This window comes from Panthera pardus, unplaced genomic scaffold, assembly GCF_024362965.1.
Source record: "Panthera pardus isolate Hobbes unplaced genomic scaffold, ASM2436296v1 HiC_scaffold_12, whole genome shotgun sequence".
Classification (NCBI taxonomy): Eukaryota; Metazoa; Chordata; class Mammalia; order Carnivora; family Felidae; genus Panthera; species Panthera pardus.
Genome location: NW_026526677.1, coordinates 45,302,666 through 45,328,687, shown reverse-complemented (window position 1 = coordinate 45,328,687; position 26,022 = coordinate 45,302,666). Strand labels below are relative to the sequence as shown.

At 36.1% G+C, this 26,022-nt stretch overlaps 1 protein-coding gene across 4 annotated transcripts in view; it reads left to right on the top strand.

Annotated features, from left to right (window-relative positions):
- The window catches only part of FAR1 (fatty acyl-CoA reductase 1), a 77,701-nt gene extending 55,543 nt beyond the window's left edge, over positions 1-22,158 (top strand). For 3 of the 4 annotated variants that reach the window (XM_019456382.2, XM_053899962.1, XM_019456383.2), the window contains 5 exons: positions 466-533; positions 2,024-2,195; positions 9,886-10,015; positions 16,116-16,243; positions 19,013-22,158. In XM_019456382.2, the coding sequence (XP_019311927.1) occupies positions 466-533; positions 2,024-2,195; positions 9,886-10,015; positions 16,116-16,243; positions 19,013-19,175 (661 nt within the window). In that variant the 3' untranslated portion in view covers positions 19,176-22,158. Of the gene's footprint in view, positions 1-465; positions 534-2,023; positions 2,196-2,504; positions 2,677-9,885; positions 10,016-16,115; positions 16,244-19,012 lie in introns of all 4 variants that reach the window. The other variant, XM_019456385.2, reaches the window with a different exon arrangement.
- Positions 22,159-26,022: the final 3,864 nt, after the last annotated feature.

The following is a 26,022-nucleotide window of genomic DNA, read 5'->3' as shown; positions in this document are numbered from 1 at the left end:
AAAAAATAAAAAAATAAAATAAAATAAACTGCCTTATTTTTTTTAAGCCCGTATTTTATATTCCAGAAAAAGAGAGATATAATTATATGTGTATATTGTTTCTGGTAAAAGAGAACTCAGCCCATAAGTTTTTTAAACTAGAGCCTCTGAGATAGGACGAGCTGTAGTTGTTTGTCATTTTTGTTACATTTAAAAACAGATAGTCCTGCTAGTATAAGCAAGAAAAACATGAAAAGAAAAACAATTTTTTTTAATAATTTTTTTTGGTAGGGGAGGGAAAAAAGGGTAGTTTTATATAGTCCTTCAGACATAAAAATTAATCCTTTAAGGTTAATTTTTAAAATAATCAATGTAGAAAAGGTACCCAGCATCCTTATTTCTTCCTACTTGAATATTGTATAAGATTTCGATTGGATAAGTCCAGCCTCTTTTTATGTTTCATTACTTTGATCTTTGTCTTTGCAGACCAAGAAACATCATGGTGTATAACTGCACAACAGGCAGCACTAATCCTTTCCACTGGGGTGAAGTTGGTATGATTTTACCTGTGTTTTTGAATGTTAGAATAAATCTTAAAGAACTTCAAATGTTCACTGAGTTGTTATGTTAGAATACACCCGTGAGGCATTAAAGCCACTGAGTTAGCAATTTATTCTTATTTTAGTTGCCACATTAGCCAGTACTGCTTTGTGATCCTTAGCAGTACTTCACAAATTAAAAAATATCCTGCAGTATATTCCCTCCTTGGCCCACCCTTGTCTGTTTTTCTGCTGCTGTCTGTGGCAACCCTGACAGATGCCCATGGCAATGAAACAGGGCTTCTTTTCCTCCCTTGTGGGTGCTCTCAATCCTGATGTTGTTGATCCAAAGGCAATATCCCTTCCAACTACAAGAGTTGTTATATCACAGGAGCTAGCTGGCTGCCCCAAGAGTAATGAATTAAGGAGTTAGCAAGAAGGATACGTTTTGTCAGAATATTTTCTATGACATTTATTAATCTGTTTAAATTCACAAATCCATGGAGTATGTATGCTGTGTTGCTTGTTCTAAATTAGGAATAATATAACTTAAAGCCTATTGAAATTGAATAATGTTTTAGTTGTTTATGTTTTCAAATTTAAAGTAAAATATATTTTTGGCATTGATTTAGTAATAGGTCTTATTTTACCTCTCATTGAACGATTTTTGTTACCCTTGCAGAACAATTTTGATTTTAAAGTAAGTCTTTATGTCATTTGTCCTAGGGTTTTTCCGTGGCATTTTTATTTCAATGTAAAGATTGACCATTAGGGCATATGAGGAAAAAAAAAAAAAAACTAGGGTGATTTTAACTTTTGGATAATTATTTAAATAGTATTCTTTTAAGAATTTTAAAACACTGAAATGAGTTAGGTTTTTTTGGTAATCTCTCATTGTGTTGTAAAAGTTTAGTAAAAATCAAGTTGAACGTTATTTTTAAGTGGATATCTCAATATACACTTCTATTAAAGTATTAACATAGATCATAGATTTGATTGTGTTGATAATGTATTAACTAAATAAATTACAGCAGAAGTTAATTTTGGGTTGTTTTAAGCTTGTTGATGTATGTTAATTTGAGCAACTTAATTATTCATAAGCAAAGGATGATGATTTTCCTTTTCTTTTTTAAGTAAGTACAGTAATAAGAATCTGGAAAGAGGAACAGAAAGAAAGAAGCTATCGTGAGAGGTGAAATATAGAAAGTGACATTGTAAACTGACATAGGTAAAACATTAAAAGGATTTTTAAGAGTGAATTTTAGCAAAAATTCATTCATCTAATTAAAATTCATAAATAGCGGCAGTCCTAAAACCACCCGAGCTCAGCAGTCTGATACCCATATTCTCTTAGTTATTATCGAGAGTAGAAAAGTTTGTTTTTTAATTGAGCGAACTCTGACATCTTTGGTAAAATATTTTGCTTTGTAAAAACATGATTTTTGTTTTTCAAAACTTCATTACATGGTTATTATCAAAGCTGTTACACAACTTTTCTTCCTCAGAATACCATGTAATTTCCACTTTCAAGAGGAATCCTCTCGAACAGGCCTTCAGACGGCCCAATGTAAATCTAACCTCCAATCACCTTTTATATCATTACTGGATTGCTGTAAGCCATAAGGCCCCAGCATTCCTGTATGATATCTACCTCAGGATGACTGGAAGAAGCCCAAGGTAATGGTGACTGGCTCTGTCTTATCTGTTCCTCTGACTGTTAAACAACCCATGCTTACACTAAAATGCATATGAATTAACTCTGTATTTGTTTATGCTTATGATAAGGCTTAATGGCCTTTTGTGAATGAGAAGACTCTTGAATTTAAGACTTTGTCAGAAAAGCGAAGGTAGTGTTGTCACTCTAATTTATTCTAAAGTTTGGATAATAAATTATTGTCGTGTGCTGAATTTTAGGTCTAACTTTAGGTCTTTTTTTCTGAATAGCAAATAACATTCAAAATGCTCTGACGCTTATTTTTCCTACAGGATATTATCTAAATCATTCCTTCAAGATGAATCCTTTAAACCAAGCATTCAGGCGCCCCAATATTAAGTTGTATTCCAACAACTTATTGCTTCATTATTGGAAGGGTGTCAGACATACAGTACCTGCATTATTGCTCGATCTTGCACTCAGGTTGACAGGTCAGAAACCGTGGTAAGAGGAGTAGCAGTGAATACACCTATGTATTGGTAAGGTGGTGGAAGCTTGCTGGAGAGACGAAAAGTCTGCTAGCATGAGCTTTACCTTTAGAATTACTAACCTGAATAATCACAATCACAATCAGGACGCTAGGACATTTCTTAGAAATTGAGGATATTTGGGGAGACTGTGGATCTCATTTTATTGGGCCATTGATCCTCCAAAATCCCATAATAGAGGAAATGTCCAGCATCAAGGTTGTCATTGTTATTATAAGCTGAAATTGAGCCCGTCTCTCCCCCTTAAAAACTTAGAGGTGAGTCTATAGGGGATTAAGGGTGAAATATTTTGCTCTGAGTGGATTGTGGAGTTTTATATGAAAAAAACGTAGAATGCTTCTAAAAATTTAATTGCTCGAAATATCTCAGCTGCCCATTCAGCTTATAATATGGTAATTACAGTTTTTGACTAATTTTCCAGATTGAGAATGTCATAGTTTAAAACAAAAGTTAACAAATGAAAAACTTTCTATGTTCTTATGGTTGTTATATAGCCTTTCTTTCTTCTTTTCTTTCTTATTGAAACCCCACAGACTTAAAGTCCTCCCCTCCCACTGTCTTTACCAGAATTATAGTGAAATGTACCACAAATATATTTATTTTTTTTAACTACATTGGCATTACAGTGGAGCCTTTGATTGGAGAGTTCAGGATTTGAGTATTTATGTATAAAGAAGATGCTGATTCCAGATCTTCCATCAACTGTCAAAAAATAAAAGTGAGGTATCTGCCAGTTATAGTGTATCAGGATCTGAGTTACTTGTAGGGCTTTTCTGTGGATTCAGTTGTCCGTTACGTTCCTAACCCAGTATGTTAAGTATTGAAATATGTGAGAGGTGTTGAACAACTTTAGACTAGATAAAGAAATACTTCATGGAAAAAAGATCCAAAGTGTATCAAAATTATTTTCACGTTTTTCTAGAATGATCTGCGAAATGCAATATTTATGATTGGCATCATTCTTTCCTGGCTAAAAAGCAAATGTAAAATTTATGAGAGATGGCATTGCATGCTTGCTTGATATTAATAAGGTTATTGCACGTTAGAGCAGAAAAGTCAAAACTACGTCCACAAAAGTACAACAGGGTAAAAACAAAGCCTGCCTGATACAGTAAAAGGGGCTTAGTAAACTTGAAAAATGAATGAATAGCCAAAATTTATTAAATCCTTTATAGTAGGTGTTGCTACATAACATATCATCTCAAACTTAGTGGCTCAGAACAGCAGAAGTTATTTTTTATTTTTAAATTTTTTTTTTGACGTTTATTTATTTTTGAGACAGAGAGACAGAGTATGAATGGGGGAGGGTCCGAGAGAGAGGGAGACACAGAATCTGAAACAGGCTCCAGGCTCTGAGCTGTCAGCACAGAGCCCCACACGGGGCTCGAACTCACGGTCTGCAAGATCATGACCTGAGCCGAAGTCGGACACTCAACCGACTGGGCCACCCAGGCGCCCAGAACAACAGAAGTTATTTTATCATTTCTTTCAGTTCATTGTTTCTCTCAGGATCAGGAATTCAGGAGGGAATCCGCAGGACAGTTTTGGCTTGGGAGACTTTCACAGGATTGTCAGATTCAGATGGGGCTGAAAGGGGGCAGGCAGCAGAGCACCTTGTATCACTGTCTCTTCTTAAAGTGGCGGCAGGATCTCTTCCTATAGTGTCTTTTCAAGGACTGGTGGTAGCCTTAGGGGAAATGAACTGCTTATCTGGTGACCGAAGGCTTCAAGGAGAAGCATTTCAGCAGGCTGGCGAAGCCGTGTGCTTCTGACCTACCTACGGAAATGATACAGCACCACTACCTACCAACTTATTCTTGAAGTCACAAGCCAGTCACATGTCCTCTGAGAGTCAAGGAAAGGGAATGTAGAGAATGTTCAAGATCATGTAAAATTGAGCAAGTGAGTTGAAAGGTATTGTTGAAGCCATTTTGGAAAGTGCAATTGGCTGTGGTCAGCCTCCTGGCCACGACAGTTCATGTTCCTCCCTTGTGGAGGATACGCTTATTTCTTCCCCCCCTACCAAGACCTTCCTTGCATCAGCTTGAAGCCACTGTTGGGTCTGCTGAATCTGGCACAGTTGCAGATGAGGCTGTTTAGGAGTGGTTTTGCAGGTACAGTTCCTCAAGTGTTGGTCTGAAAACCTATGAATGAAAGTGATAAGTTACCTGCTGCCTGCACACCCAACATGGATAAGCATAGGAAAATGACTGGACGATTTTGCGCAATCACTGGTCTGTAACAGTTTTGAATTCCAGCTAGGCATGTTTGATGGTTTCTTAATTAGGGTTCAGTCCTACTCTGGTTGTTCTCTGAGGCTCTTGGCTCTGCCCTCTGAGTCATCCTTCTTTTTTCATTAAAAAAAAAAAAAAAAAAAAAAAAAAGGCCTGTGTTTGCAACTGAATCATCTTCTTACCCTACTTCGTTGCCCATAAAAGGTTGTGAGTCCCTAGGGCTGGGATCAGCAAACTTTTTCTGTAAAGGGCCATGTAGTTTCTGTTGCTGTTACTCGCTTCTGCTGTTAAATGTAGCTTCCAGCTTGCAACTACTCAACTCTGCAGCCATAAACAATATGTAAATGAATAAGCATGACTATATTCCAATAAAACTTTATTTATAAAAACAGATGGCTTTGGCCCCTAAGCTCTGGTTTGCTGAGTCTTGATCCAGAGGCCTCTATTCACTTAGTACAGTCTCTGTCCCTTTAAGTGTAAACTGATAGGATTCTTTTTCAAACTGTACACATTTCCTGTATATCTAATTTTAAAGCAGTCTACTCCATTACATCAAAGCCATACCCACAGAACTCTTTAGGACATGCCTTTTTCTATCTTGAGTTCCTTATGAGGTTGCTATGGAACAATACTCTTAGATTCTGCCTCCTCAACAGTAGAGTTTCTATGAGACATGTCTTTAAGATTTGGAGTGAGTTTTTGTTTATCTGAAAGGTTCTGTGAGGTACTATTTTAGATCTTTCTGAGATCTTAAAGAGTCTTACATCTACTTTCTGGATTTGATCTATGCTCAGAAGCCTTTTTCTTTTTCTTTTTTTTTTTTTTTTGAGAGTGAGTGCAAGCAGGGGAGGGGCAGAGAGAGAATCCCAAGCACGCTCTGCACTGACAGTGCAGGGCCTGATGCAGGGCTCAAACTCATAAACAGTGAAATCGTGACCTGAGCCGAAATCAAGAGTCGGAGGCTTAACTGACTGACCTACCCAGGCGCCCCTCGGAAGCTCTTTCTTAACTGATTCCTGGCTGACATTTTACATTCCTTCCCAGATTCTACTCAGTTCATTTTTTTAAATGATCATCTTTGTTCTTTTTGAGGAAACCTTCTCAGCTAGATCAGGTTTATTAGGTACGGTTTTTATTTTTCATGTTACCACAAGTGACACTTTCGTTCTTCTAACTTACAACAATATTTTCCTCACTTTCCTTTAAGCCCTCACCAGCATCTTCCTTTAAGCTCTTTGAAGTTCCCACCAACATTCTTTTCTTGGTCCTTCCAGGTTTCATTAGTGGTCTCCTCAAGGGCCTTCAGATTCTGTTACGACTTGATCCTAAAGCCAATACTACATGTTTTAGATGTTTATTTTAGTAGCCCCTCATTCCCAGTACTGATTGTATTGATACTTTCCTGGTACTCATATCTATTCTGTTACCTGTGCTGCATGACAAATCACCTCAAACTTCTAATCTTTTTTTTTTTTTTTCATTTGAAGTATAATTGACATCAGACTTAGTGTCTTAAAACAACAATCATTTTATTTATCTCATGATTTCTGTGGGTCAGAAATTCTAGAAGGCTTTATGTAGGTGGTTCTAGCTCAGGGTCTTTCAAGAGATAGAGGCTGGCTCAGGTACACTGTGGGAGTAGTAAAGAAAAGGGATTGTTCAGAGCAGCTAGAGTGGCTGGGCATCTTTCTCACATCATGTGGTTTCAGAGCCTTTCTGTGCGGTCTTTACACATGCACTAATTTGGACTTCCTACAACACAGCACCCTTAGAGGGAGTTGAATGGTATATATGGCAACTGAAGTCCTCAAGCATGAGTATTCCAGTGAACAAGGCAGAAAGCTCTCTCACTTTTTCTTACCCACCCTTGGAGGTTACATAGTGTCATTCTTACCTCATTCTGTTGGTTATACGTTACCTTTACCTCTTGATGGAGCGATAGTCAAGGTGATACTGTAGGTGAGCGTGTAGGATAGGAGGTAATATAATCACCTTTGGAAGTTAAAGTCTGCTCCAAATAGAAAACATCAAGTGAAGAATCTTCTTAACTGAGGTTTGTCCCGTGCAAGACTAAGTATCAAAGCAGGAATGATCCTTGACCTCTAGGAGCTTATAGTCTAAAAGTAACAAGAGCCAGAAAGGTTTTTTATTTAGGCAATTTTATAAATGTTAAGTACAAAGTCTTATAATTCATATTATGTAATTTGTTCAGATATTTACTGAGCAAGGCAGTGGGCTTTATATCTTATATTGGGGCCTTAATATAGTGCCTCCTTCTTTATTACAGTAATGTTAATCATGTCATTCGTGGTGTCTACTTGTTTACATTATTCTGCATGTCAGCTAGATAAAAATCTAACTTACATATATATCTTAACATAATTATAAAAAGTACAAATCAAACATGCATCTTAAGGCTTCCTGGTTAATAGTCATTGGGGAGTAGGATGCATGACATTATTGCAAATAGAAGCAGTATAAATTATTCACTGTAGCTCTTGAAATGCAGTAGATATTTCATCACTCTTAGAAATGATATTAAAAAAATGGTTCCATAGCCTTATTTTTTTGGTTATTTATTTTAACTCTCTCTAGCTTAACTTCATTGAGTCTGATATTTTTCATCTTTGTGATTCTTTTTTTAATTTTTTTAATGTTTATTTATTTTTGAGAGAGAGAGAGAGAGAGAGAGAGAGAGCATGAGTGGGGGAGGGGCAGAGAGAGAGGCAGACACAGAATCTGAAGCAGGCTCCAGGCTTAGAGCTGTCAGCACAGAGCCTGATGCGGGGCTCAAACTCGTGAACCATGAGATCATGACCTGAGCCAAAGTCAGATGCTCAACCGACTGAGGTACCCAGGCGCCCCACATCTTTGTGATTCTTAATAGAGGGCAGTATCTCCATCAAGGAACATTTGAAAATATTTGGAGACGTTTTTTGTTACTATACCTAGGGGAGGGATGCTACTGGTATCTAATGGGTAGAGGCCATTAGGTGCTGAACAGGACAGCCCCCCACAAAGAATTATTTGGCCCAAGATGTGTGTAATGGTGAAGGTGAGAAATCCTGGACTAGATGACCATGAAGAGCTAGCCCTACCCTAAAGGACTGTGACTATTTTTTGCAGGTTGCCATAATAAAGAATACATACTCAGAACATACATGGCGATGTAGTCCCAGGCATCTATCTGCTCATAGGGCATTTTAACCAAAGAGTGACTATGCAAGGTTTCAAGTTTCTTTTTATCCCCATAGTATTCAATCCAGTACTTTTATTGCTTGATAAATATTCTGTGAACTTTACACATATATGGCCTTTCAGATTTCCTTCTCCCTCTCCAAATTTTTTATCATAATTATGTTTTGAATGGCTGAATGGTTGCAGGGTAATTTGTCACTTGAGTGAAACTGAAGGTAAGACTAGGTGAGAATTGTCAGTGACAAAGAAATTAGGAAGAAAAACTTGTTAATAAGATGTATGTTGGAAAATGATGTTAAGTAAATATGTGTATGTGTGTTATTCAAGTATACTACACTGGTTGTAATGGTAGATATTGATTTAATTGCAGATCTGTTACATCTTTTTGTTTTGTTTTGTTTTTTAGGGAAAAAAGAAAAGGTCTAATCTTTTCTAAAAGCAGCATGTCTTGTTTTTTCCCCCGCCATGTGCTTTCTATCTGTCTGAGCTATCCCTGTCCAAATACAACCTTCAATGCCCAATAATTCTTTTTGTGTTTGATGGAGGTTTTATTTTGGAATTCTTTTCTTGCATGAACCAGTTTTTCTCTGCATAGTCCATGTTGTCTCAATTTCTCTTAGTATTCTGGATTCAGGGTTTCTTTCTAAATGTATTGAATATGTCATCAGAATTGCTTAGCTAATATTGCTGTTTTGACTTTCCCTCCATTTCTGGTGGTCTAATTTTCTCCCACTTTCTCCATTTCTAAAACCCCTAATTTTGGGACTTTCTAAACTATGTAAATGCTAATCCTTATTGTGGGAATATAAACAATTCTTTTATTTTTCCACAAACTATTTTTCTGTTTATCAGAGGTCAGGAATTTTTGGTGTGTGTTTTGTTTCAAAAAGTTCTTTCTTCCCTTTTCCTACTTACCATAGGTAATTATTACTGTATAAATGTTACTGCTCTGGGTAGTGTTGTGATATCAGTGACTTACAGTGAGCCACGATCTATAAAATGACAGATTTAAAGATTAAGGTCCCTCATCCTTTTTAAAAAGGAACAAGCAAGAAATACCAAACAAAAATATTTCTGTAAGGATGAATAATGGGGGATTTGGGGAGGTAAGTGAATATCTTGAATATCTATTTCAGAAAGTTTTCAGCATCAGTCATTGATTTCACAGCACATTCAGACAATCAAGAGTGATACCTGTCTGTGTTAAAGAGAAAATTACTCTAAAAATGTATGTAGAGAGAGATGATCAAATGGCAAACGAATATTTCTGTGTACTTTGCCTCCATGATGCTGAAGAGTGGAGATCACAATATAACTCCTTATGTTATAAATTCACAGGAAATCTTAGTAATTTTAGCCAAACTAAAATGTGATTTAAGGAACGAAGAACAAGGGAATACTAATTGAATCCATTTATTTGCTTAGGATTATAGAAGAAAATTTGACCTTAAAGTATTGTATTTCCTATGAAAATTTTATATATCAGTAGAACTCTGTTTAGGCAGTATTAAATTCATTTGCTGCTGCTTAAAATTTTTTTTTTCATTTTGGATTTATAAAATGTTCTTCCAAGATGCAGAAATATTCTCTGGTGGTTTGGTCACTTACTGAATGAATTACAGAATTATAATTTTATTGCTACTATCTCAATATAGAAACTGCATCTTGGGTGGTGATGAGATTTTTCCTAATCTATGCGAATTATGAATCTGTCAATTTTTCTCATAATACAGGATGATGAAAACAATAACTCGTCTTCACAAAGCTATGGTGTTTCTTGAATATTTCACAAGTAATTCTTGGGTTTGGAATACTGACAATGTCAATATGTTGATGAATCAACTAAACCCTGAAGATAAAAAGGCAAGTATTTTCTGTTTTATTTTAGAAAACATAGCATATTAATTGGACAGCCGTTAGCAACCTGAGAAATAATTGGATATTTTCCAGTCATTAATGCAAAAAGAAAGACATTTGACCTATTTATATGTGTTTCATTAAAGCTTCAATCATAATTGTTGGTGGTAAAATAAAATTGCTTTATCTTAGAATTTATAACGTAAGTACTTGAGAGTGGCAGAGATGTTTTCAAAGTATGATTGAAATGTTGGTTCTTTTTTTCCCTTTAGTGAGATTCAAAGAGAAACTAGAATTCTTTATGCATTTTTCCTTCAGTTTGTTTTCTTTGAATTTTGAGAAAAAAACCTTCCCTCTGAAATTGTTTTACCTCATATATTCTTTAATTTCTTATCATTCTACATTTCGCCCTCTGTTCGTTTGAAACTTAAACTCTTTGTGTGTGTTCTTTTTGAGGTTACCTTAGGTATTTTAACATACATATCTAACAAAGTCTAAATTAAGCAATTTCTATAGCCTCTTTTTAATGATATTTAGGACCTTAAAATGTTTAAACTGTGATTACCACCCCACTAATTTACATAGTTATACATTACTTTAGTTCTCTATTGAAACCCTGTAATTAGATATGACTTTGTTTAGTTGTATTTAGATTTAACTAAATATTTACCAGTAGCTTTGCTATTCGATCTTCTCTTTAGGACCCTTTTCTTTCAGTTTGAAATGTATCCAGAATCCCAGAATATGATTTAGTAGGCGGTCTGTTAGTAGTGAGCTCTCAGTTTGTGATTGCCTGGCATGTCTTTATTTCACTGTTTCTGTAACATGATTTCAGTACATGAAGGATAACTTTCTTTTTATATTCCTTTAATATTTCACTTATGTTGTTGCTGTTGAAAAATCAGTCTAATTTGCTGCTGCATTACAGGTGCTCTCTTATTCCTGTCTGTTTTTCAGAGTTTTTCTTTCGTGTCCTGCAGTTTCACTGTGAATGTGTCTAGGTATAATTTTTAAAAATGTATCCTGTTTCACAAGTGGGCTTCCCAGATCTGAAGTTTGAAGTGTGTTAGCAGTTCAGGACAATACTTAGCTATTGTTTCTTCAAATATGGCCTCTTTGGGATGCCTGGGTAGCTCAGCCAGTTAAACATCCAACTCTTGATTTCAGCTCAGGTGATCAACTCACGGTTCCTGAGTTTGAGCCCCGCATTGAGTTCTGCGCTGTCAGAGAAGAGTCCGCTTGGGTTCTCTCCTTCTCTCTCTGTTCCTCGCCTGCTCACGCATGCATGATCTCTTTCTCTCTCTCTCTCTCTCAAAAATAAATAAACTTAAAAAAAAAAAATATATATATATATATATATATGTATATATATACACCTCTTCACCATTCTCTTCTTGTGAAATTTTAATATATTTTACATCATTCTTTCCTCTTTTAAGTTTTATCTCATATTTTATCTCTTTGTTTCTGGCTGGAAAGCTAATGGTTAAAGGTCTGTGGCAGTCTTTCAGCCCTGTCTGCGCCACCCAGTTGAATAAGGGGGTTCAGTGATTTTCATGTTTAGAAATTCAATTTGTTTTTCAGATCTTACAGATGTTCCTTTATTTCTCTTTTTTATTTTTTGATTTTTATTTTAGAGCAAGCGGGGGAGAGGGGCAGAATCTTTTTTTTTTTAATTAAAAAAAAATGTTTATTTTAGAGCGAGAGCTCATGTAAGCCAGGGAGGGGTAGAAAGAGGGGGACAGACAGCAGATCTGAAGTGGGCTCCGTGCTGACAGCAGAAAGCCTGATGTAGGGCTCAAATTCGTGAACCATGAGATCATGACCAGAGCTGAAGTTGTATGCTTTACCAACTGAGCAACCTAGGTGCCATAGAGAGGGAGAGAGAGAGAGAGAGAGAGAGAGAGAGAGAGAGAGAATGAATCCTAAGCAGGCTCCACACTCAGTACAGAGCCTGATGCAGGGCTTGATCCCACAACCCTGGAATCATGACCTGAGCCAAAATCAAGAGTCGGGCACTCAACTGACTGAGCCACCCAGACACCCCTCTTACATTTCTTGAAACATGGTGAACATAATTGTTTTAAATTCTGTGTCTGATAATTCAAACTTCTAAAGGCTGTGCAATGGTAACACCTGATCATCTGTTGTTTATGCTGGGTCTCACTCATGGCACCTTGTTTTTTTTCTTATTGTTTGACTGTATATTCATATTCCTTGAGGATTTCTGTGGAAATATTTTGAAGCATATGTTGAAATTGCACTTTTCCAATAAGGATTCGCCTTTGCTTCTGCCAGTAGCCCAGTGAGTGATTATTAGCATTAACTAGCCAGGTGACATTAACAGGCCAGGACCACTTTCAGATATCTGATTTAGTTTTTAGCCTAACTCAAGTGAATGTGGGCCTTAAGTAGGCTGGTTCATGCTTATAGTTTCTCAAAGGAGATTTCTTTTTCATCTTCCCAGGGGCAGTTTCCTTTCTCTTTCCACGTCTTTCTTTAAAAATTTTAGTACTTTGGGGCGCCTGGCTGGCTTAGTCGGTTAAGTGTCTGACTTCAGCTCAGGTCATGATCTCTTATCTCATGAGTTCAGGCCCCACGTCGGGCTCTGGGCTGACAGCTCAGAGCTTGGAGCCTGCTTTGGATTCTGTGTTTCCGTCTGTCTCTGCTCTGTCTGTCTGTCTCTCTCTCTCTCTCAAAAATAAACATTAAAAAATTTTAATGTTTTATTTAATATATCCAAAATAATATATAATTTAAACAGAAATTTAAAAATCACTGAAAATTTAAACAACTGTTTATATGATATTATACTTTCAATTTTTTTATACTGAGCTTTTGAAACCCTGTGTGCATTTTATACTCCACGGCAAATCTCAGTTCAGACCAATCACTTTCAAAGTTCCCAGACATGCATGTGGCTTGTGGCTACCATATTAGATAGTGCAGATTTAGTACATGTTACTGGTCGTGCGTGATAAAGGCATTGAGTGTGCACTTTTTTTTTGCCCACTTCTGTGTGTGGTGGGTTTACTTCTTTTTTTCACCCTTGCTCTGAGGATACAGCTTTGGGAATTTTTATCTTTTTGCAGCAATATTCTGTAAGACACCTTAACTGATGGGGCCATAGGCTTTATAGCCAATCTTCATCCTTGCCTGCAGCATCAAAACAGAAGGTCCCAGTTACCAGGGTTCTGCAGAGAATCCCAGGTTAAAAGATTTGTGGCTTCTACTGATTGCTTATGTTCTCCCTTCCCATCTTCCTTGTCCCCATCCCAGTGCACAACGCATACTGCCTAGTGGATTATTAGAAAGTGACCATCCAGGTGAAGAAATAGAATATTTTTGTCCCCAGAAGTTTCCCTTGTGCCCCCTCCCAATAACTACCTTCCAAAAGTAACAACTATCTTGAATTCTGACATTAAATAGTATACTCATTTTTGACTTTATACAAATGGTATCATACAGTATTTTTTCATTTCTTTTGTTGATAACATATTTGGGTTATTTCCAGTTTTTGGCTGTTGGGAATAATTCTTCTTTGAGCCATGTGCACACATTTATATAGGATATATATCTAGAAATAGAATAGCTCAGTCAAAGGGTATTTGTATGTTCAACGTAGTTGATAATGCTAAACAGTTTTCCAAAGTAGTTGTACTGATTGACATTTTGTGTGGCAGTGTACAAGAGTTCCTGTTAATATGCATCCTCCCAACAGTTGACCTTTTCATTTTAATTTTTAATTTTAGACACTTTGGTGGGTATATGGTGGTATCTCAATGTGATGTTAACGTGCATTTCGTATTACATAAAAAGTTTGTGTAGAAATTGCAAAAAACATCAGTCCTACTGAAAATGGGCTAGAGATGAACAGTTTACAGAGAAGTAAATGCAAATGATTAACCATTGGAAAAGATACTCAACCTCACTCATAAAAATGGAGATGCCAACTGAAATTAGACTGAGATATTTACTCCTTGACAGTTTGCAAAAATGCAAAACTTGACAGCCTACCCTTCTGGTAAGGCGTTGGCCAGTGGGAGTTCCTATATACATTGTTGGTAGAAATATATCTTTCTCTGTCCTTGTATTTCCACCTTTCTGTATCCTTAGCTATCAGATATTCCTCTTATAAGCAGCATATAGTTTTGCTGTATTTTACTTTTTTCAGTTTGGCAATTTTGGACCCTTATTTGGAGGATTTAATCCATAATTTAATTTTTGATAACAGATTTAAATCTAACGCTTAGTGCATTCTATTTGTCTTACCTGTCTTAAGTTTTTGTTTGTTTTCTTTGAGGTTATTTTTTACAGTTTTGTATTTTCCCCATCTGTATCAGTTACATAAAATATACTCTTTTTCAGTTGTATTACTAGGTTTCTCTAAAGATTACAGCATCCTTCCTCACTTCATCAAAGACTAATATAATATTGATACTTCTTTTGTTTTGGAGAATGCAAGGCCTAATACTTTTCTGCTGTTGTTACGTATTTTAATTCTGTATGTGTGTTGTATGCCTCACCACCATTTTTCTTAATTGCACTCTACTAAGTATTCACATAGATTTACCAGCATAATTGGCCTTTTGTGGCTCTTCATTTCTTCTTCCGTCTCCAGACTTCCAATCCAGAATCCTATTCATTTGGCTTAAAGAATACCCTCTGGTGTGCTTCTTCCTCTAGTGTGAGTCATCTGCTGATATCACATTGTCTCAGTTTTTATTCTTCTGCAAACATCTTTATTTTTCAAAGATGTTTATACTGTATAGAACTGTGTGTTAGCAGTTTTCTCTGAGCACTGGAAGACATCTTCTCATAGTCTCTTGGCTTCTGTTGTTTCTTTTGGGAAGTCAAGTGTCAGTTTAATAGTTGTCCCTTCGGAGGTAACCCATAACATCTTTTTCTGATGTCTTCAAAATTTTCATCTTTGACTTTCAACAGTTTTATTCTTGATATGCTCAGGTACTTGCATGTGTATGGTGTATGTGTGTTTTGAATCTGTGGCTTAATGTATCATCATTTTGGAAATAAAAATTCCCAGCTGTTGTCTTCTCAGATGGTGTCTCTGTTCCATTCTTTTTCACTCTTCCTGAGGGAGTCCAGTTAACATAGTCTCATAATCTCTCCCATCTTAAATCGAGCCTCCATTTATTTTTTTTTTTAATTTTTTTTTTTTTTAACATTTATTTATTTTTGAGACAGAGACAGAGCATGAACAGGGGAGGGGCAGAGAGAGAGGGAGACACAGAATCTGAAACAGGCTCCAGGCTCTGAGCTGTGGGCACAGAGCCCGACGCGGGGCTCGAACTCATGGACCGTGAGACCATGACCTGAGCCGAAGTTGGAGGCTTAACCGACCAAGCCACCCAGGCGCCCCAAATCGAGCCTCCATTTAGTGCAGTGTTACTTTAGTGATTTATTTATGGTAGTTGTTTTTGGTCTGCAACTTGATATTTTCAGATAAGTGATGATAAATAGTGAATAATCTGTTTCTCACTCTGAAAAATAATCTGATCGTGTATGGAGAAGCACTGAGCAGTGCATAGCCTTCTTATTTTGTCACAAAATAACATTTTTGTAAAGCTTTATTTTCTAGATTCATCTATCCTTTTCATCAGATGGGCTCCTTACTGTTACCTAAACTCCTAAGCTAGCTTTCATAAAGTCTTTTTTTCTCTTGATGTCATTACTGTTCTATAGGAAAGGTAATACATGTGGTTTGCAGGATGTTCAGGAAGAAATACTGGAAATATATTAATATGTGTATAAAGTGGTGAGGAACACATAGATTATTTGGACAATGGGATTTAATTTTTTTTAGTGTAAAAAGAAGGTTGCTTTTTCCTTACACTTCATATATACTTCTCTTTGAATGTTGACATGAGCTTTCAGATTATCTCCTGAAATGTTTCTGTGTTTCATGGGAGGTATAAAATAGGGATTAAGAACTTCTTTGTGAACAGCAGTAAGATTTTAAAAGTTAATACTATAAACATTTTGTAATCTTGTCATGTGGAATTAGCCTTTAAAAAAAATATGAATTTTTGACCAGTTGTGAAAAAGTTATTCAAGAGAAAAACTGATAGTTGTTTTGTTTCTATAGACCTTTAATATTGATGTACGGCAGTTACATTGGGCAGAATATATAGAGAACTACTGCATGGGAACTAAGAAATATGTATTGAATGAAGAAATGTCTGGCCTCCCTGCAGCTAGAAAACATCTGAACAAGTAAGTTTTTTACATGGGCTTGATTGCATCGTGTCTTCCTTATGAATTATCACACAGTTTTTTATTTTATTTTATTTTATTTTATTTTATTTTATTTTATTTTATTTTATTTTTTGGTGAGCTGGTATATTGCTAGTGTAATATTTTATTTAGGAAAAGTGCTTACATTAGCACTGGAACTATGGTAGTATTTAGCCTAAGGTTGTTCAAACTTACTGTCTTTATCCTGTTCCTTAGCACTAAGTTCAGGTGGAATTTAGTTTTGAAAATCACTATTTTCCTTTGTATTTCCTTCCTTTGTATTGCTACTGAAGAAGTAAAGATATTAGGAGAAAATAAAAATGTATTTTAAACTAGAGGTAGTTTATTTGAAGTGTTGTGTTTTTTCTTTTGTTTTTTTTCCCTTTGTCAAATACATCTTTGGAAGAGGAAAAGCGATATAATAATACATCATTCAGCATAGAATTTTTTCTTTGTTTTTAAAACAAGAGTTATAATTATTCCTTTAGTCTCATTATAAAAGTAATATATACTGATTGTTTAAAAAAACTCAAAACACAGGAAAAATCACTGTTACCCATAATTCAGAGATGTAGTTAATTTCAATAGTAACCTCTTTTATTTGTAGTGTTTTTATAAAACAGCTTTCAAGACTTTCACATTATTCCTCTTGGTCTGCTGACTTTATGAGGCTTTGCAGGGCAGCTAGTTAAATAGTTGAGGAAATGGAGGTTTAGGGAAGTTGTGTTTGCAGGTCATATGCATTAGGCAGCAGAGCAAACTAGAATACTGATTTTTGACTCCTAATTCAAAGCTCTTTTATTTTTGAGAGAAAGAGACATGCAGAGTGTGATTGGGGGAGGGGCAGAGAGAGAGAGGGAGACATAGAATCCAAAGCAGGCTCCAGGTTCTGAGCTGTCAGCAGAGAACCCAATGCAGCGACTTGAACTCACAGACTGGCGAGATCATGACCTGAGCCCAGGTCAGACGCTTAACTGACTGAGTCACCCAGGTGCCCCATGAGCTCTTTTGTCTATACCATCATTTGTATATTATAGTCCTATCTTGGATTGTCTATTGAAGGTAATGGAATTTATCTAAATTGTTACGTACCTGAACATTTGTATTCCTTTCTAACACCATTGAAAATATAAAAAAGGTTTTGAAATATGAGTACAGTAACATTAATGTTACTCTTTGAGACTGGGAGGGCCCTTCTATATGGACCCATGCCATGCTTCTTTCATAGATGAGGATTTGTCCAGTTGGCCTTTGATAATGTGTCAGCTGTAAGTGAAGGAGTGAATTTGCATGTCTGACAGCTTAGAAGTACCTAAAGATGTTTAAAAATATTTTATTTTTTTGTCTGTAGGATGATGTATATAATGCCCAAACCTTTTAGATTAGATGGGAAGCTCCAGAAGGGGCATGTCTGTTTTACCTACAGTATACCTCGTCCTGGTCATACAGAAAGATGCTCAGTAATACTTGTTGAATGAATAAATTTGTGTCCCAAATTTTTTTGTTATAAAAAATCTTTGTTTTATTCATGGTTGATAGAGGTAAGGTGGTGTTTGATGGACTGCATGGTCAGGTTTGTTTGACTTTTGCAGACTTTCTAATTTAAGGGCTTCTAGTTAATTTTAAATAAGTTTCACATTAGTAATGGATTTGAACTCTTTTTTTCTTTGGTCTAAATATCAAAGTTTATTGAAATAAAATATAACCTATCATAAAAAATACTAATATCACTGGTTACAGTTTTAAGTATATTAACAATAAATCTGACATTTTAATCCTAGAATGACACTATCTATACTTGTGGTACAATAACAAACATGAAGTTAAATATGGAATAATGAAGAATTCTATCAGAATATTTTACACTTTCCCATCTATGTTCAGTATGCCTTTTTTAAGGAATATCCTCTGAAAGTGAAACTTTTGGAATATGTTTAAAGACATAGTTTTTAGGGGCGCTTGGGTGGCTCAGTCGGTTAAGCGTCCGACTTCAGCTCAGGCCACGATCTCGCGGTCTGTGAGTTCGAGCCCCGTGTCACGCTCTGGGCTGATGGCTCGGAGCCTGGAGCCTGTTTCCGATTCTGTGTCTCCCTCGCTCTCTGCCCCTCCCCTGTTCGTGCTCTGTCTCTCTCTGTCTCAAAAATAAATAAACGTTAAAAAAAATTTTTTTTTTAAAAAGACATAGTTTCTAGAATTAAATAGTTTTAACATAATTAGCATTTAAAATAATAACTTTCTTTCATAGAAATTCAGTTCAGTTCTAAGCTGGGTGGATGATTTTAGGTGTCATCATTTGAAAAAAGTATTTCAATGCTGTTTTGTATCAATCTCTAGGGTTGCTATTATTTTCAGACTGGAATTAAAGCTGGTCATAAAGCAAAATGGATGAATTGTTCCACAAGTAGAAAGGGCATTAAGGTAGTAAAGAAAAGGAGAAACGAATAGGTGCTCATACACAATCTGTATATTTAAACTCTTTGAGAACTCTTTTTCAATTGGCCAATCTTAGCCTAGCACAAGGAGATCTATATGTCATAGCAACTTCCCGAACCAAATAGTTGGACAGTAGAGTGGAGGAAGAAAACTTGTTTCTTCTTGCTACATTTCAAAATGACTTGCTCTGCAGTCATTATACCGTAATGGATTTGAGCTTTGATGAGATCAGCAACGGGGCATTGATTATCTGCCATCCAACAATATTTTATTCTAGAAAACATTGTCTGATATGTCTCTTGATTTGCTTTTCAGGTTGAGGAACATACGGTATGGTTTCAATACTATCCTTGTGATCCTGATTTGGCGCATTTTTATTGCAAGATCACAAATGGCAAGAAACATCTGGTACTTTGTGGTTAGTCTGTGTTACAAGTTTCTGTCATACTTCCGGGCATCCAGCACTATGAGATACTGAAGACGAGAATTTAGCATTAGAACATCTATGCATATGGTGGTCTAAATGCACAAAATGTAAAATGTACTTAAGTCATCTCACCTTTTGTCAAGACATTAAACCATCTTAGATCAGAGTGTGGAGTACAGTATGGTACATTTTATGTAACATTTTAATGTTTATGCTTACAAAAATCTAGTGAACACACTGTGGTTATGCCAGCTCAAATCTACAATAGCCACCAAAACCATGACTTAACATTTTGATCCCTGGGGACAAGGGGTGGGGTGAGGGTAGGAATGGGGAAATAGGAACACTGACCAGTATAACTGTGCAATTCTGGAACATATTGATTAAAATATGCCTTAACATATAGTGAGTTTCTAATTCTAATATATAGTGCAGTGGAAAGCATTTATTTGGACAGGAATACATAGCTAAGTTGGTAGATATTTAATTCTTCAGTGTTTGGTTTTTTTCATCAGTTGAAGTGGGTTTTAGTTTTGTTAAAATTATAGCCAAACTATTTTTACATCATTTCGTAAGTTACTAAGTGGTCTCCAACGTGAAAGACATGTTCTCATTTTCCTTTCTCTGATTAGTGGTCTGATGCACATCATTTTTTTGTAAGCAATCAGTTGCTTCCATTATCAGAAGGCTATATGTTATTCTAAAGGCCCTACTGGATCTAATGAGTTTGAGAATCCATATCACCATATGCTATGTATTTTTTGAAGGAAAATGAGAACGAATTCAATAAGACTATTAGTGTCAAAAAGAAGACGAATACAGTTTTCTTCTCCACATTATGACCAAATAAAAATCAGTCCTGTGAAATTGTGTTCATGTTTTGAAGCTGGAGGATTTCTTGAGACTGGCAAAGAAGGGTGCAGGTGGGGAGGGATTCACCATATTTGTGCTCTCTTCCCTGTGTACATTATATTAATAGGACTTTTAAGGCTTATACAGTCTTTCCAGTGAAAACTGATAATGCTTTATTATGGAAGAATATATTTGCAGATAGTCCTAACATTAAGAAAATGTTCTCACATGTGTGTAAACACATACTAACTTTTGACCTTGAGAGCTGAATTCCTTCAAGAAAAATAAAATAGTGCATAAAATAACGTGTATAAAATTAAATAAAGGACTTTATTTACATACCACCTAAAGTAGCAAACTGTTGAATGAGATATCATTTATTTTTTCTGCATGTAGTTTTAAAGAGATGCATTATAGAAACAAGTAATAGCAAGAAAATTAATGTGTATTTTAATGATACATTATTATTCCCTTTAAACCTTTAAACCTTAATAGTAGTAAACTGTCCTTACTGTTTTAACATACGTTTGGTTTAACAGATTGATCAGCATAACATGTTCGAATTTAGCTGATCAAGTTGTACTATATTTAAATCAACAGTATATCTTGAATGTGTTTAATGAGGTCAGTTCACAATACAAAAAGTTACATAGAACTTTACATCTTACTTTCTCTGTCAATTTAAATGCAAGAAGTTTATTTTGTTATTGTGAGAACCTAAATGTAAAGGAAACCACCTTCTTCCATGCAGGTGTGTAATCTTGAGAAGGAAAAATGCTTCCATGGTGAAGCCAGATTTTCTGTAGTAAAACTTTTAAACATTATTTTAAAAGAAATATGTATGTATGTGTATATATATATATATATATATATATATATATATATGTTCATATTCTTTGAAACGATACTAAGTCTCTGGTCTAGGACCATACCTTGTGTAAGGCGTGAGAGACCGTGACAGTGTCTAAAAATGGAATAAATGATGATGCCTTTAATTTAAAGTGGCCCATAATTAACTCTAGATGCTCTATACATTGAGTACTCCATCTCTCCAAATACATTTCCGTAATGGGTTGAAAACATGCTAACATTTGTATGATGTTTGTGCTCTGCCAGATATACTTAGAATCAGATGAAGTGTCTTTGTATCTTGCAAAAGAATCAGGTCCAACTTTGACAGGCATGTGAAGTACAGAGGGGGGTATGTCTTCTGAACCATGGCATTGTTCTTGTAATCCAGTGTAGGGAAATGCTAGCTAGGCGGGTGCTGAGGCCACTGCATTAATTTTGTGTGTTTAGAATTCTGTTGTCAGAAGAAACTCATGAATGAATTAATAAATCATTGTAGAACTTAGTTCTGAAATTAGTGTGAAGAATACATAGGTTGTTAATCCCCACCAGCTAGACTTAAGCTTAACTCAAAGATTTTGGAAATCATTTTTGTTGATGTCGTTTGTCAGACAGAGTTTTAGTTTTGTTTGATTATATTTTCACACGAGCTCCATTTTTAACATGATAGCCTAATAAATTTGACATTTCATGTAATTCATTTGATAAAAAGCTATATTGTAAAACATTTGGGCCTTTCCCCTCTCTTCACTCTTGATTCTTATAATTCTGTGCGTTTGTCAATTGTGACATCATTTGTGGCTATATTTAAATTTGACTTGGCAACATTAATATGTTTTAAAAGTCAACAAAGAAGCATGGCAATGTGTTCTTTGACTTAAGAATGGTATAAACATGGTATAAAAATGGTAATAAAGATTGGAAGTAGGGAGGAAAATAATCTTATTTCTCCCCTTTTTTTGTGTGTGTCTATAGGAACTCGTTCAGGGTTTTTTTGCTTTTTGTTTTAAATGTAAATTGATAATCTTTTATAAGAAGTAAATAGAAGCATTATTGGGTGCCTTTGTTTGTAAACCAAAAAGTAATAAATGAATCCCTATATTTCCATTATAGTATTTATTGTATTTTTACGATAATTATCCTGAAAATTACCCGTGAGATGACGTGGTTAGAACTCCAGGAAGCAGGCCTCACGTATGCTACTTACCTTTTTTTAGGTGCACTTATTACCTCTTGTATCTTAATGTTATTTAATTCTGAGTTTTTTACAAGCATTTTAGGGGAAGCATATGGACAGGATGAATGCCTTTCATTAAAGTATTATTTTCATGTATTTGTCTGGAATGAGGTAGTTTTTACCAGGAGACTGTCAGTGTCTCATTGCGCTCCAGCCACTCTCCTCCACGTTGAATGATACCGTTTTAATTTATGGGTACATTTGTAGTAATTTATCTGTTGAGGGAGGATGAGGGATCACTCACTGGTAATAGAGACTAACTGTAAAAAAGGTGTTGGGCTGGGTTCGGGTGAGTGTAAATGGCCTTTTTCCAGGCCACCTCCAAGCCCTGACTCGAAACCATTAGCACTGATTTGCTCTACTCGGAGAAAAACTCTCTAACCATTTGCATGAGAAACTAGAGACAGGAAGGTATGCTGCATAACTTGGTAGAGAAATGAGTTCTTTAAACTTACAGTCTCTGTGATAAAAGACGTATGAAATATTTTCTTATTGAATAATTAATGTTTTTATCTTACAGCATTTTCTAGTCATAGAATGAATTTATCTTTTTTTTTTTATGGTGGTATGTTCTTCTATTTCTGTTACTCTTAAGATTCCTAAGCAAATCATCTTTGTCAATTGAGCATAGTTGTGTCTAATTGTTAAATAATTCCTTGATTTTTCTTTATTAAAGACAAGTTTGAGTAACATTAAGTTTGACGTGCTCCTTTTGCAAGTTGATGGCTGTAAAATACATTTATGTAGAAAAACACAAAGTGAGAAGTATGAATTTAATATCTTTACTGTAGGCCTGAAATGAAAGGAATAAGGCTATAATTGTTTTTCTTTCTTTCTTTCTTTCTTTCTTTCTTTCTTTCTTTCTTTCTTTGTCACAGATCACAGACACTGCCTTTAATTTTATACAAGAAGAAAAGAGGCACTGGAGATTTTTCTGAATTCATTAAAATATACAAATATTCATAGTTACTGTCTTCGAAACATTTACCTTAAGATTCTCTACTAGATGTTTAACTTCATTTTCATATTACAGCTTCATGGGGTTGAAGTAGGTGTCTTCCGAAGATGCTTTGGAGACAAAATTGCTTTATTTTCCGCTGGTTGTACAGAAAACCTAATACCTTCTCGCTGTCTGTGTCTCTCTCATGCGTAAATCTGTTTGATCTTGAGATTTGGTGACCAAGTATAACTAGAACGTTTTAGTCTGAACCGTGTAAAAATGCTAATATTTGATCATCTTAGACCTATAAAGGTCTAAGGCTTTCATATGACTCAACCTAGTATTAGAGCTGTTTTGGTTTTATTTTTTTAAAACATCTGAACCTAAACATACAGAAGAATGTGGTTTCATTTAAAATAGTCATCCTGGGAGATTGTAGATCAGTACTTAATTTTTTTGACATTTAATACCTAATTTTCTGCTTTATGTTGTATCTTTCATAGATTCTTGTCATTTCTCCCCACCTGGTTGTTGGTTTCTTGAAAGGCAAACCAGCCTTGTACCCTTCATGTAGTAGAAGTAACACTAGCGAACATTTGTTGAGCATTTATGCTGTGTATCAGCCAGTACTGTAAACATTTTACATATATCAACCCACTTAGGCCTTTTAGCAACCCTTTGAGGAGGGTCCCTCTATCACCTGTGATTTATAGGTGGGTAACTGAGGCAAATGGTATAACTGTTTACCCATGTTACCAGTTCTAGTGGCAGAGCGTAGGTGTGAACTTAGGTAAAGCCCTGCTCCACAATGCCCAAGACAATACTGTAGGAACATAAATGTTTCTGGACTATTCAGAGAAGTTGCCTGACATGCTGTTGTTCTAAATGTCTTTATTGGCTTCTTCCTTTTATTTTATTTTTAAAGTTTATTATTTTGAGAGAGAGCATGTATGTGAGTGGGGGTGGGGGAAGAGGTGGGCAGAGAGGGGAAGAGAGAGAACCCCAAGCAGGCCTTGCATTGTTTGGAGCAGAGTCGGATGCAGGGCTTGAACTCACAAACCGTGAGATTATGACCCGAGTCGAAATCAAGAGTCAGACCCTCAGTCGACTGAGCCACCCACACGCCCCTTTATTGGCTTCTTCATTTTAAAACCCAGCACTCATCAAAATATTGAGAACTTACTATGGGTCTGGTGCTATGTTTTATACTGCAGTTATCTGTTTATCCATTCGTATCACTTACCACACTATAAGCTTCTCAGTGGTCCAGACATGAATATAACACACTGCCTACCCTTTAGGATGTGGTGATTTAACATACATAAGTACACAATTTTAAACAGGCTTTTTGTTTATTTATTTATTTTTGAGAGAGAGCAAGCGAGCAGGGGAGGGACAGAGAGAGAGGAAGACACAGAATCTGAAGCAGGCTCCAGGCTCTGAGCTGTCAGTGCAGAGCCTGACGTGGGGCTCAAACTCACAAACTGCGAGATCATGACCTGAGCAGAAGTTGGATGCTTAACCAACTGAGCCATCCAGGTGCCCCAAGTAAACATAATTTTAATACAACATACAAGGAAAGGAAAAGACGAGATACTAAAAGCACTAAAAACACTGCTTGGTGTTTCAGGGAAGAGCTTATACAAACACCTGACATTTAAGTCGTGGTTGTAAGTCTGATTGAGACAAGGCTGGGATCGAGATGCATTCCATGTATAGAGCAGAGCACATGTTAAGGCTGGGCAGTGCGGTGCAATGAGGAGATATTTTGGTGCTACAGGGGAAGACGACGAAGGGAAGATGAAGAAGTTAGGGGCCAACGAGGGCCTGTGCGTGGTCAGTGCACTCTAGGCTGTGGAATACCTCTTGTCTAAAACATTCCGTTTCCCCAGCCAAAGCCCACCTATTAAATATCAATAGATTTGTGACTTTAAATGTACTGACCCATTACATTTATAAATGAAATTAGTTTGAGAGAAAAAAGTCTACTCCTACCGTGTCCCTAAGTACTTTTGAGAATACAAACCACAAGAGTATTTAAACAACTAGTTTCTGGTCTTCAGTTTTTTGATTCTCCAAGTAGGATCCCTAGACCAGCAGCATCTGCGTCTCCTGGGAACTCCATAGAAATGCAGCTTTCCAAACCATCCCAGACTTAGTCAGAAATGGGTGGGCCCGGCAGTCTGTTTCACAAACTCCCAAGTGACTGTAAAGTGCACTGAAGGTGGAGAAGCTCTGGGCTCTATAGTCAGTCTTTGTGAGGTACCAGCAAGGTCCAGGCAGAGTGCTGTTCTAGGATCTGGGACAAGGTCTGGAAAGTTCTACTTGAAACTAAAAATCACTATAGAAAACACCATACAAAACACATAGTAATACATAGAAAAGGGTCTGGCCTGGCAGGGATAATGCCAAAACGTTCAAGTTAGCCTTGTGTGGTGGAGTTATGGTTGGTTTGGCTTTTTGTCCTTTATTCTCATATTTTCTAAGTTTTCTGCCGTGAGCCTGAGTTTTCTTTTTCTTTCTTTTTTTTTTTTTTTTTTAACCAAAGAGTTTTTATTTTAAAATAACTTTACAGATGTGGGTGCATGGAATTTGGAAAAGTAACAAAAATGTAAAAATGTGTCTTTTCTCCAATAAAGAGTCAAGGTCCATTCATTCTGGATTTTTAACTCCAAATCTTGAGGTGGAATTCAGTCTCACAATTAAGGAATGACAACTTACTAGGCACCAATGACCCTTGAAACCAGGTCTTTGTTCATATTCTACATTGGTTAATTGTGATTTGACAGAGAATCTGCTCCCATTCAGCTCTTGGTAGACTGAGAAGGTGTTCCTCGTTCTTAAAGCGGAGTTCTGGAACCAGCGCCGTGGGGATCTCTCTTAACTACCATAACATGGTGCAGGCAGTTGAAAGTGTTGCTAATTTGAGAATGTCATCTTTGAGGAAATCTGAAATGATCAGAGTTCTGTGGCCTTAAGCTTTATGAAAACAGGACTTGCCCCACCTCCCCCATTAGATT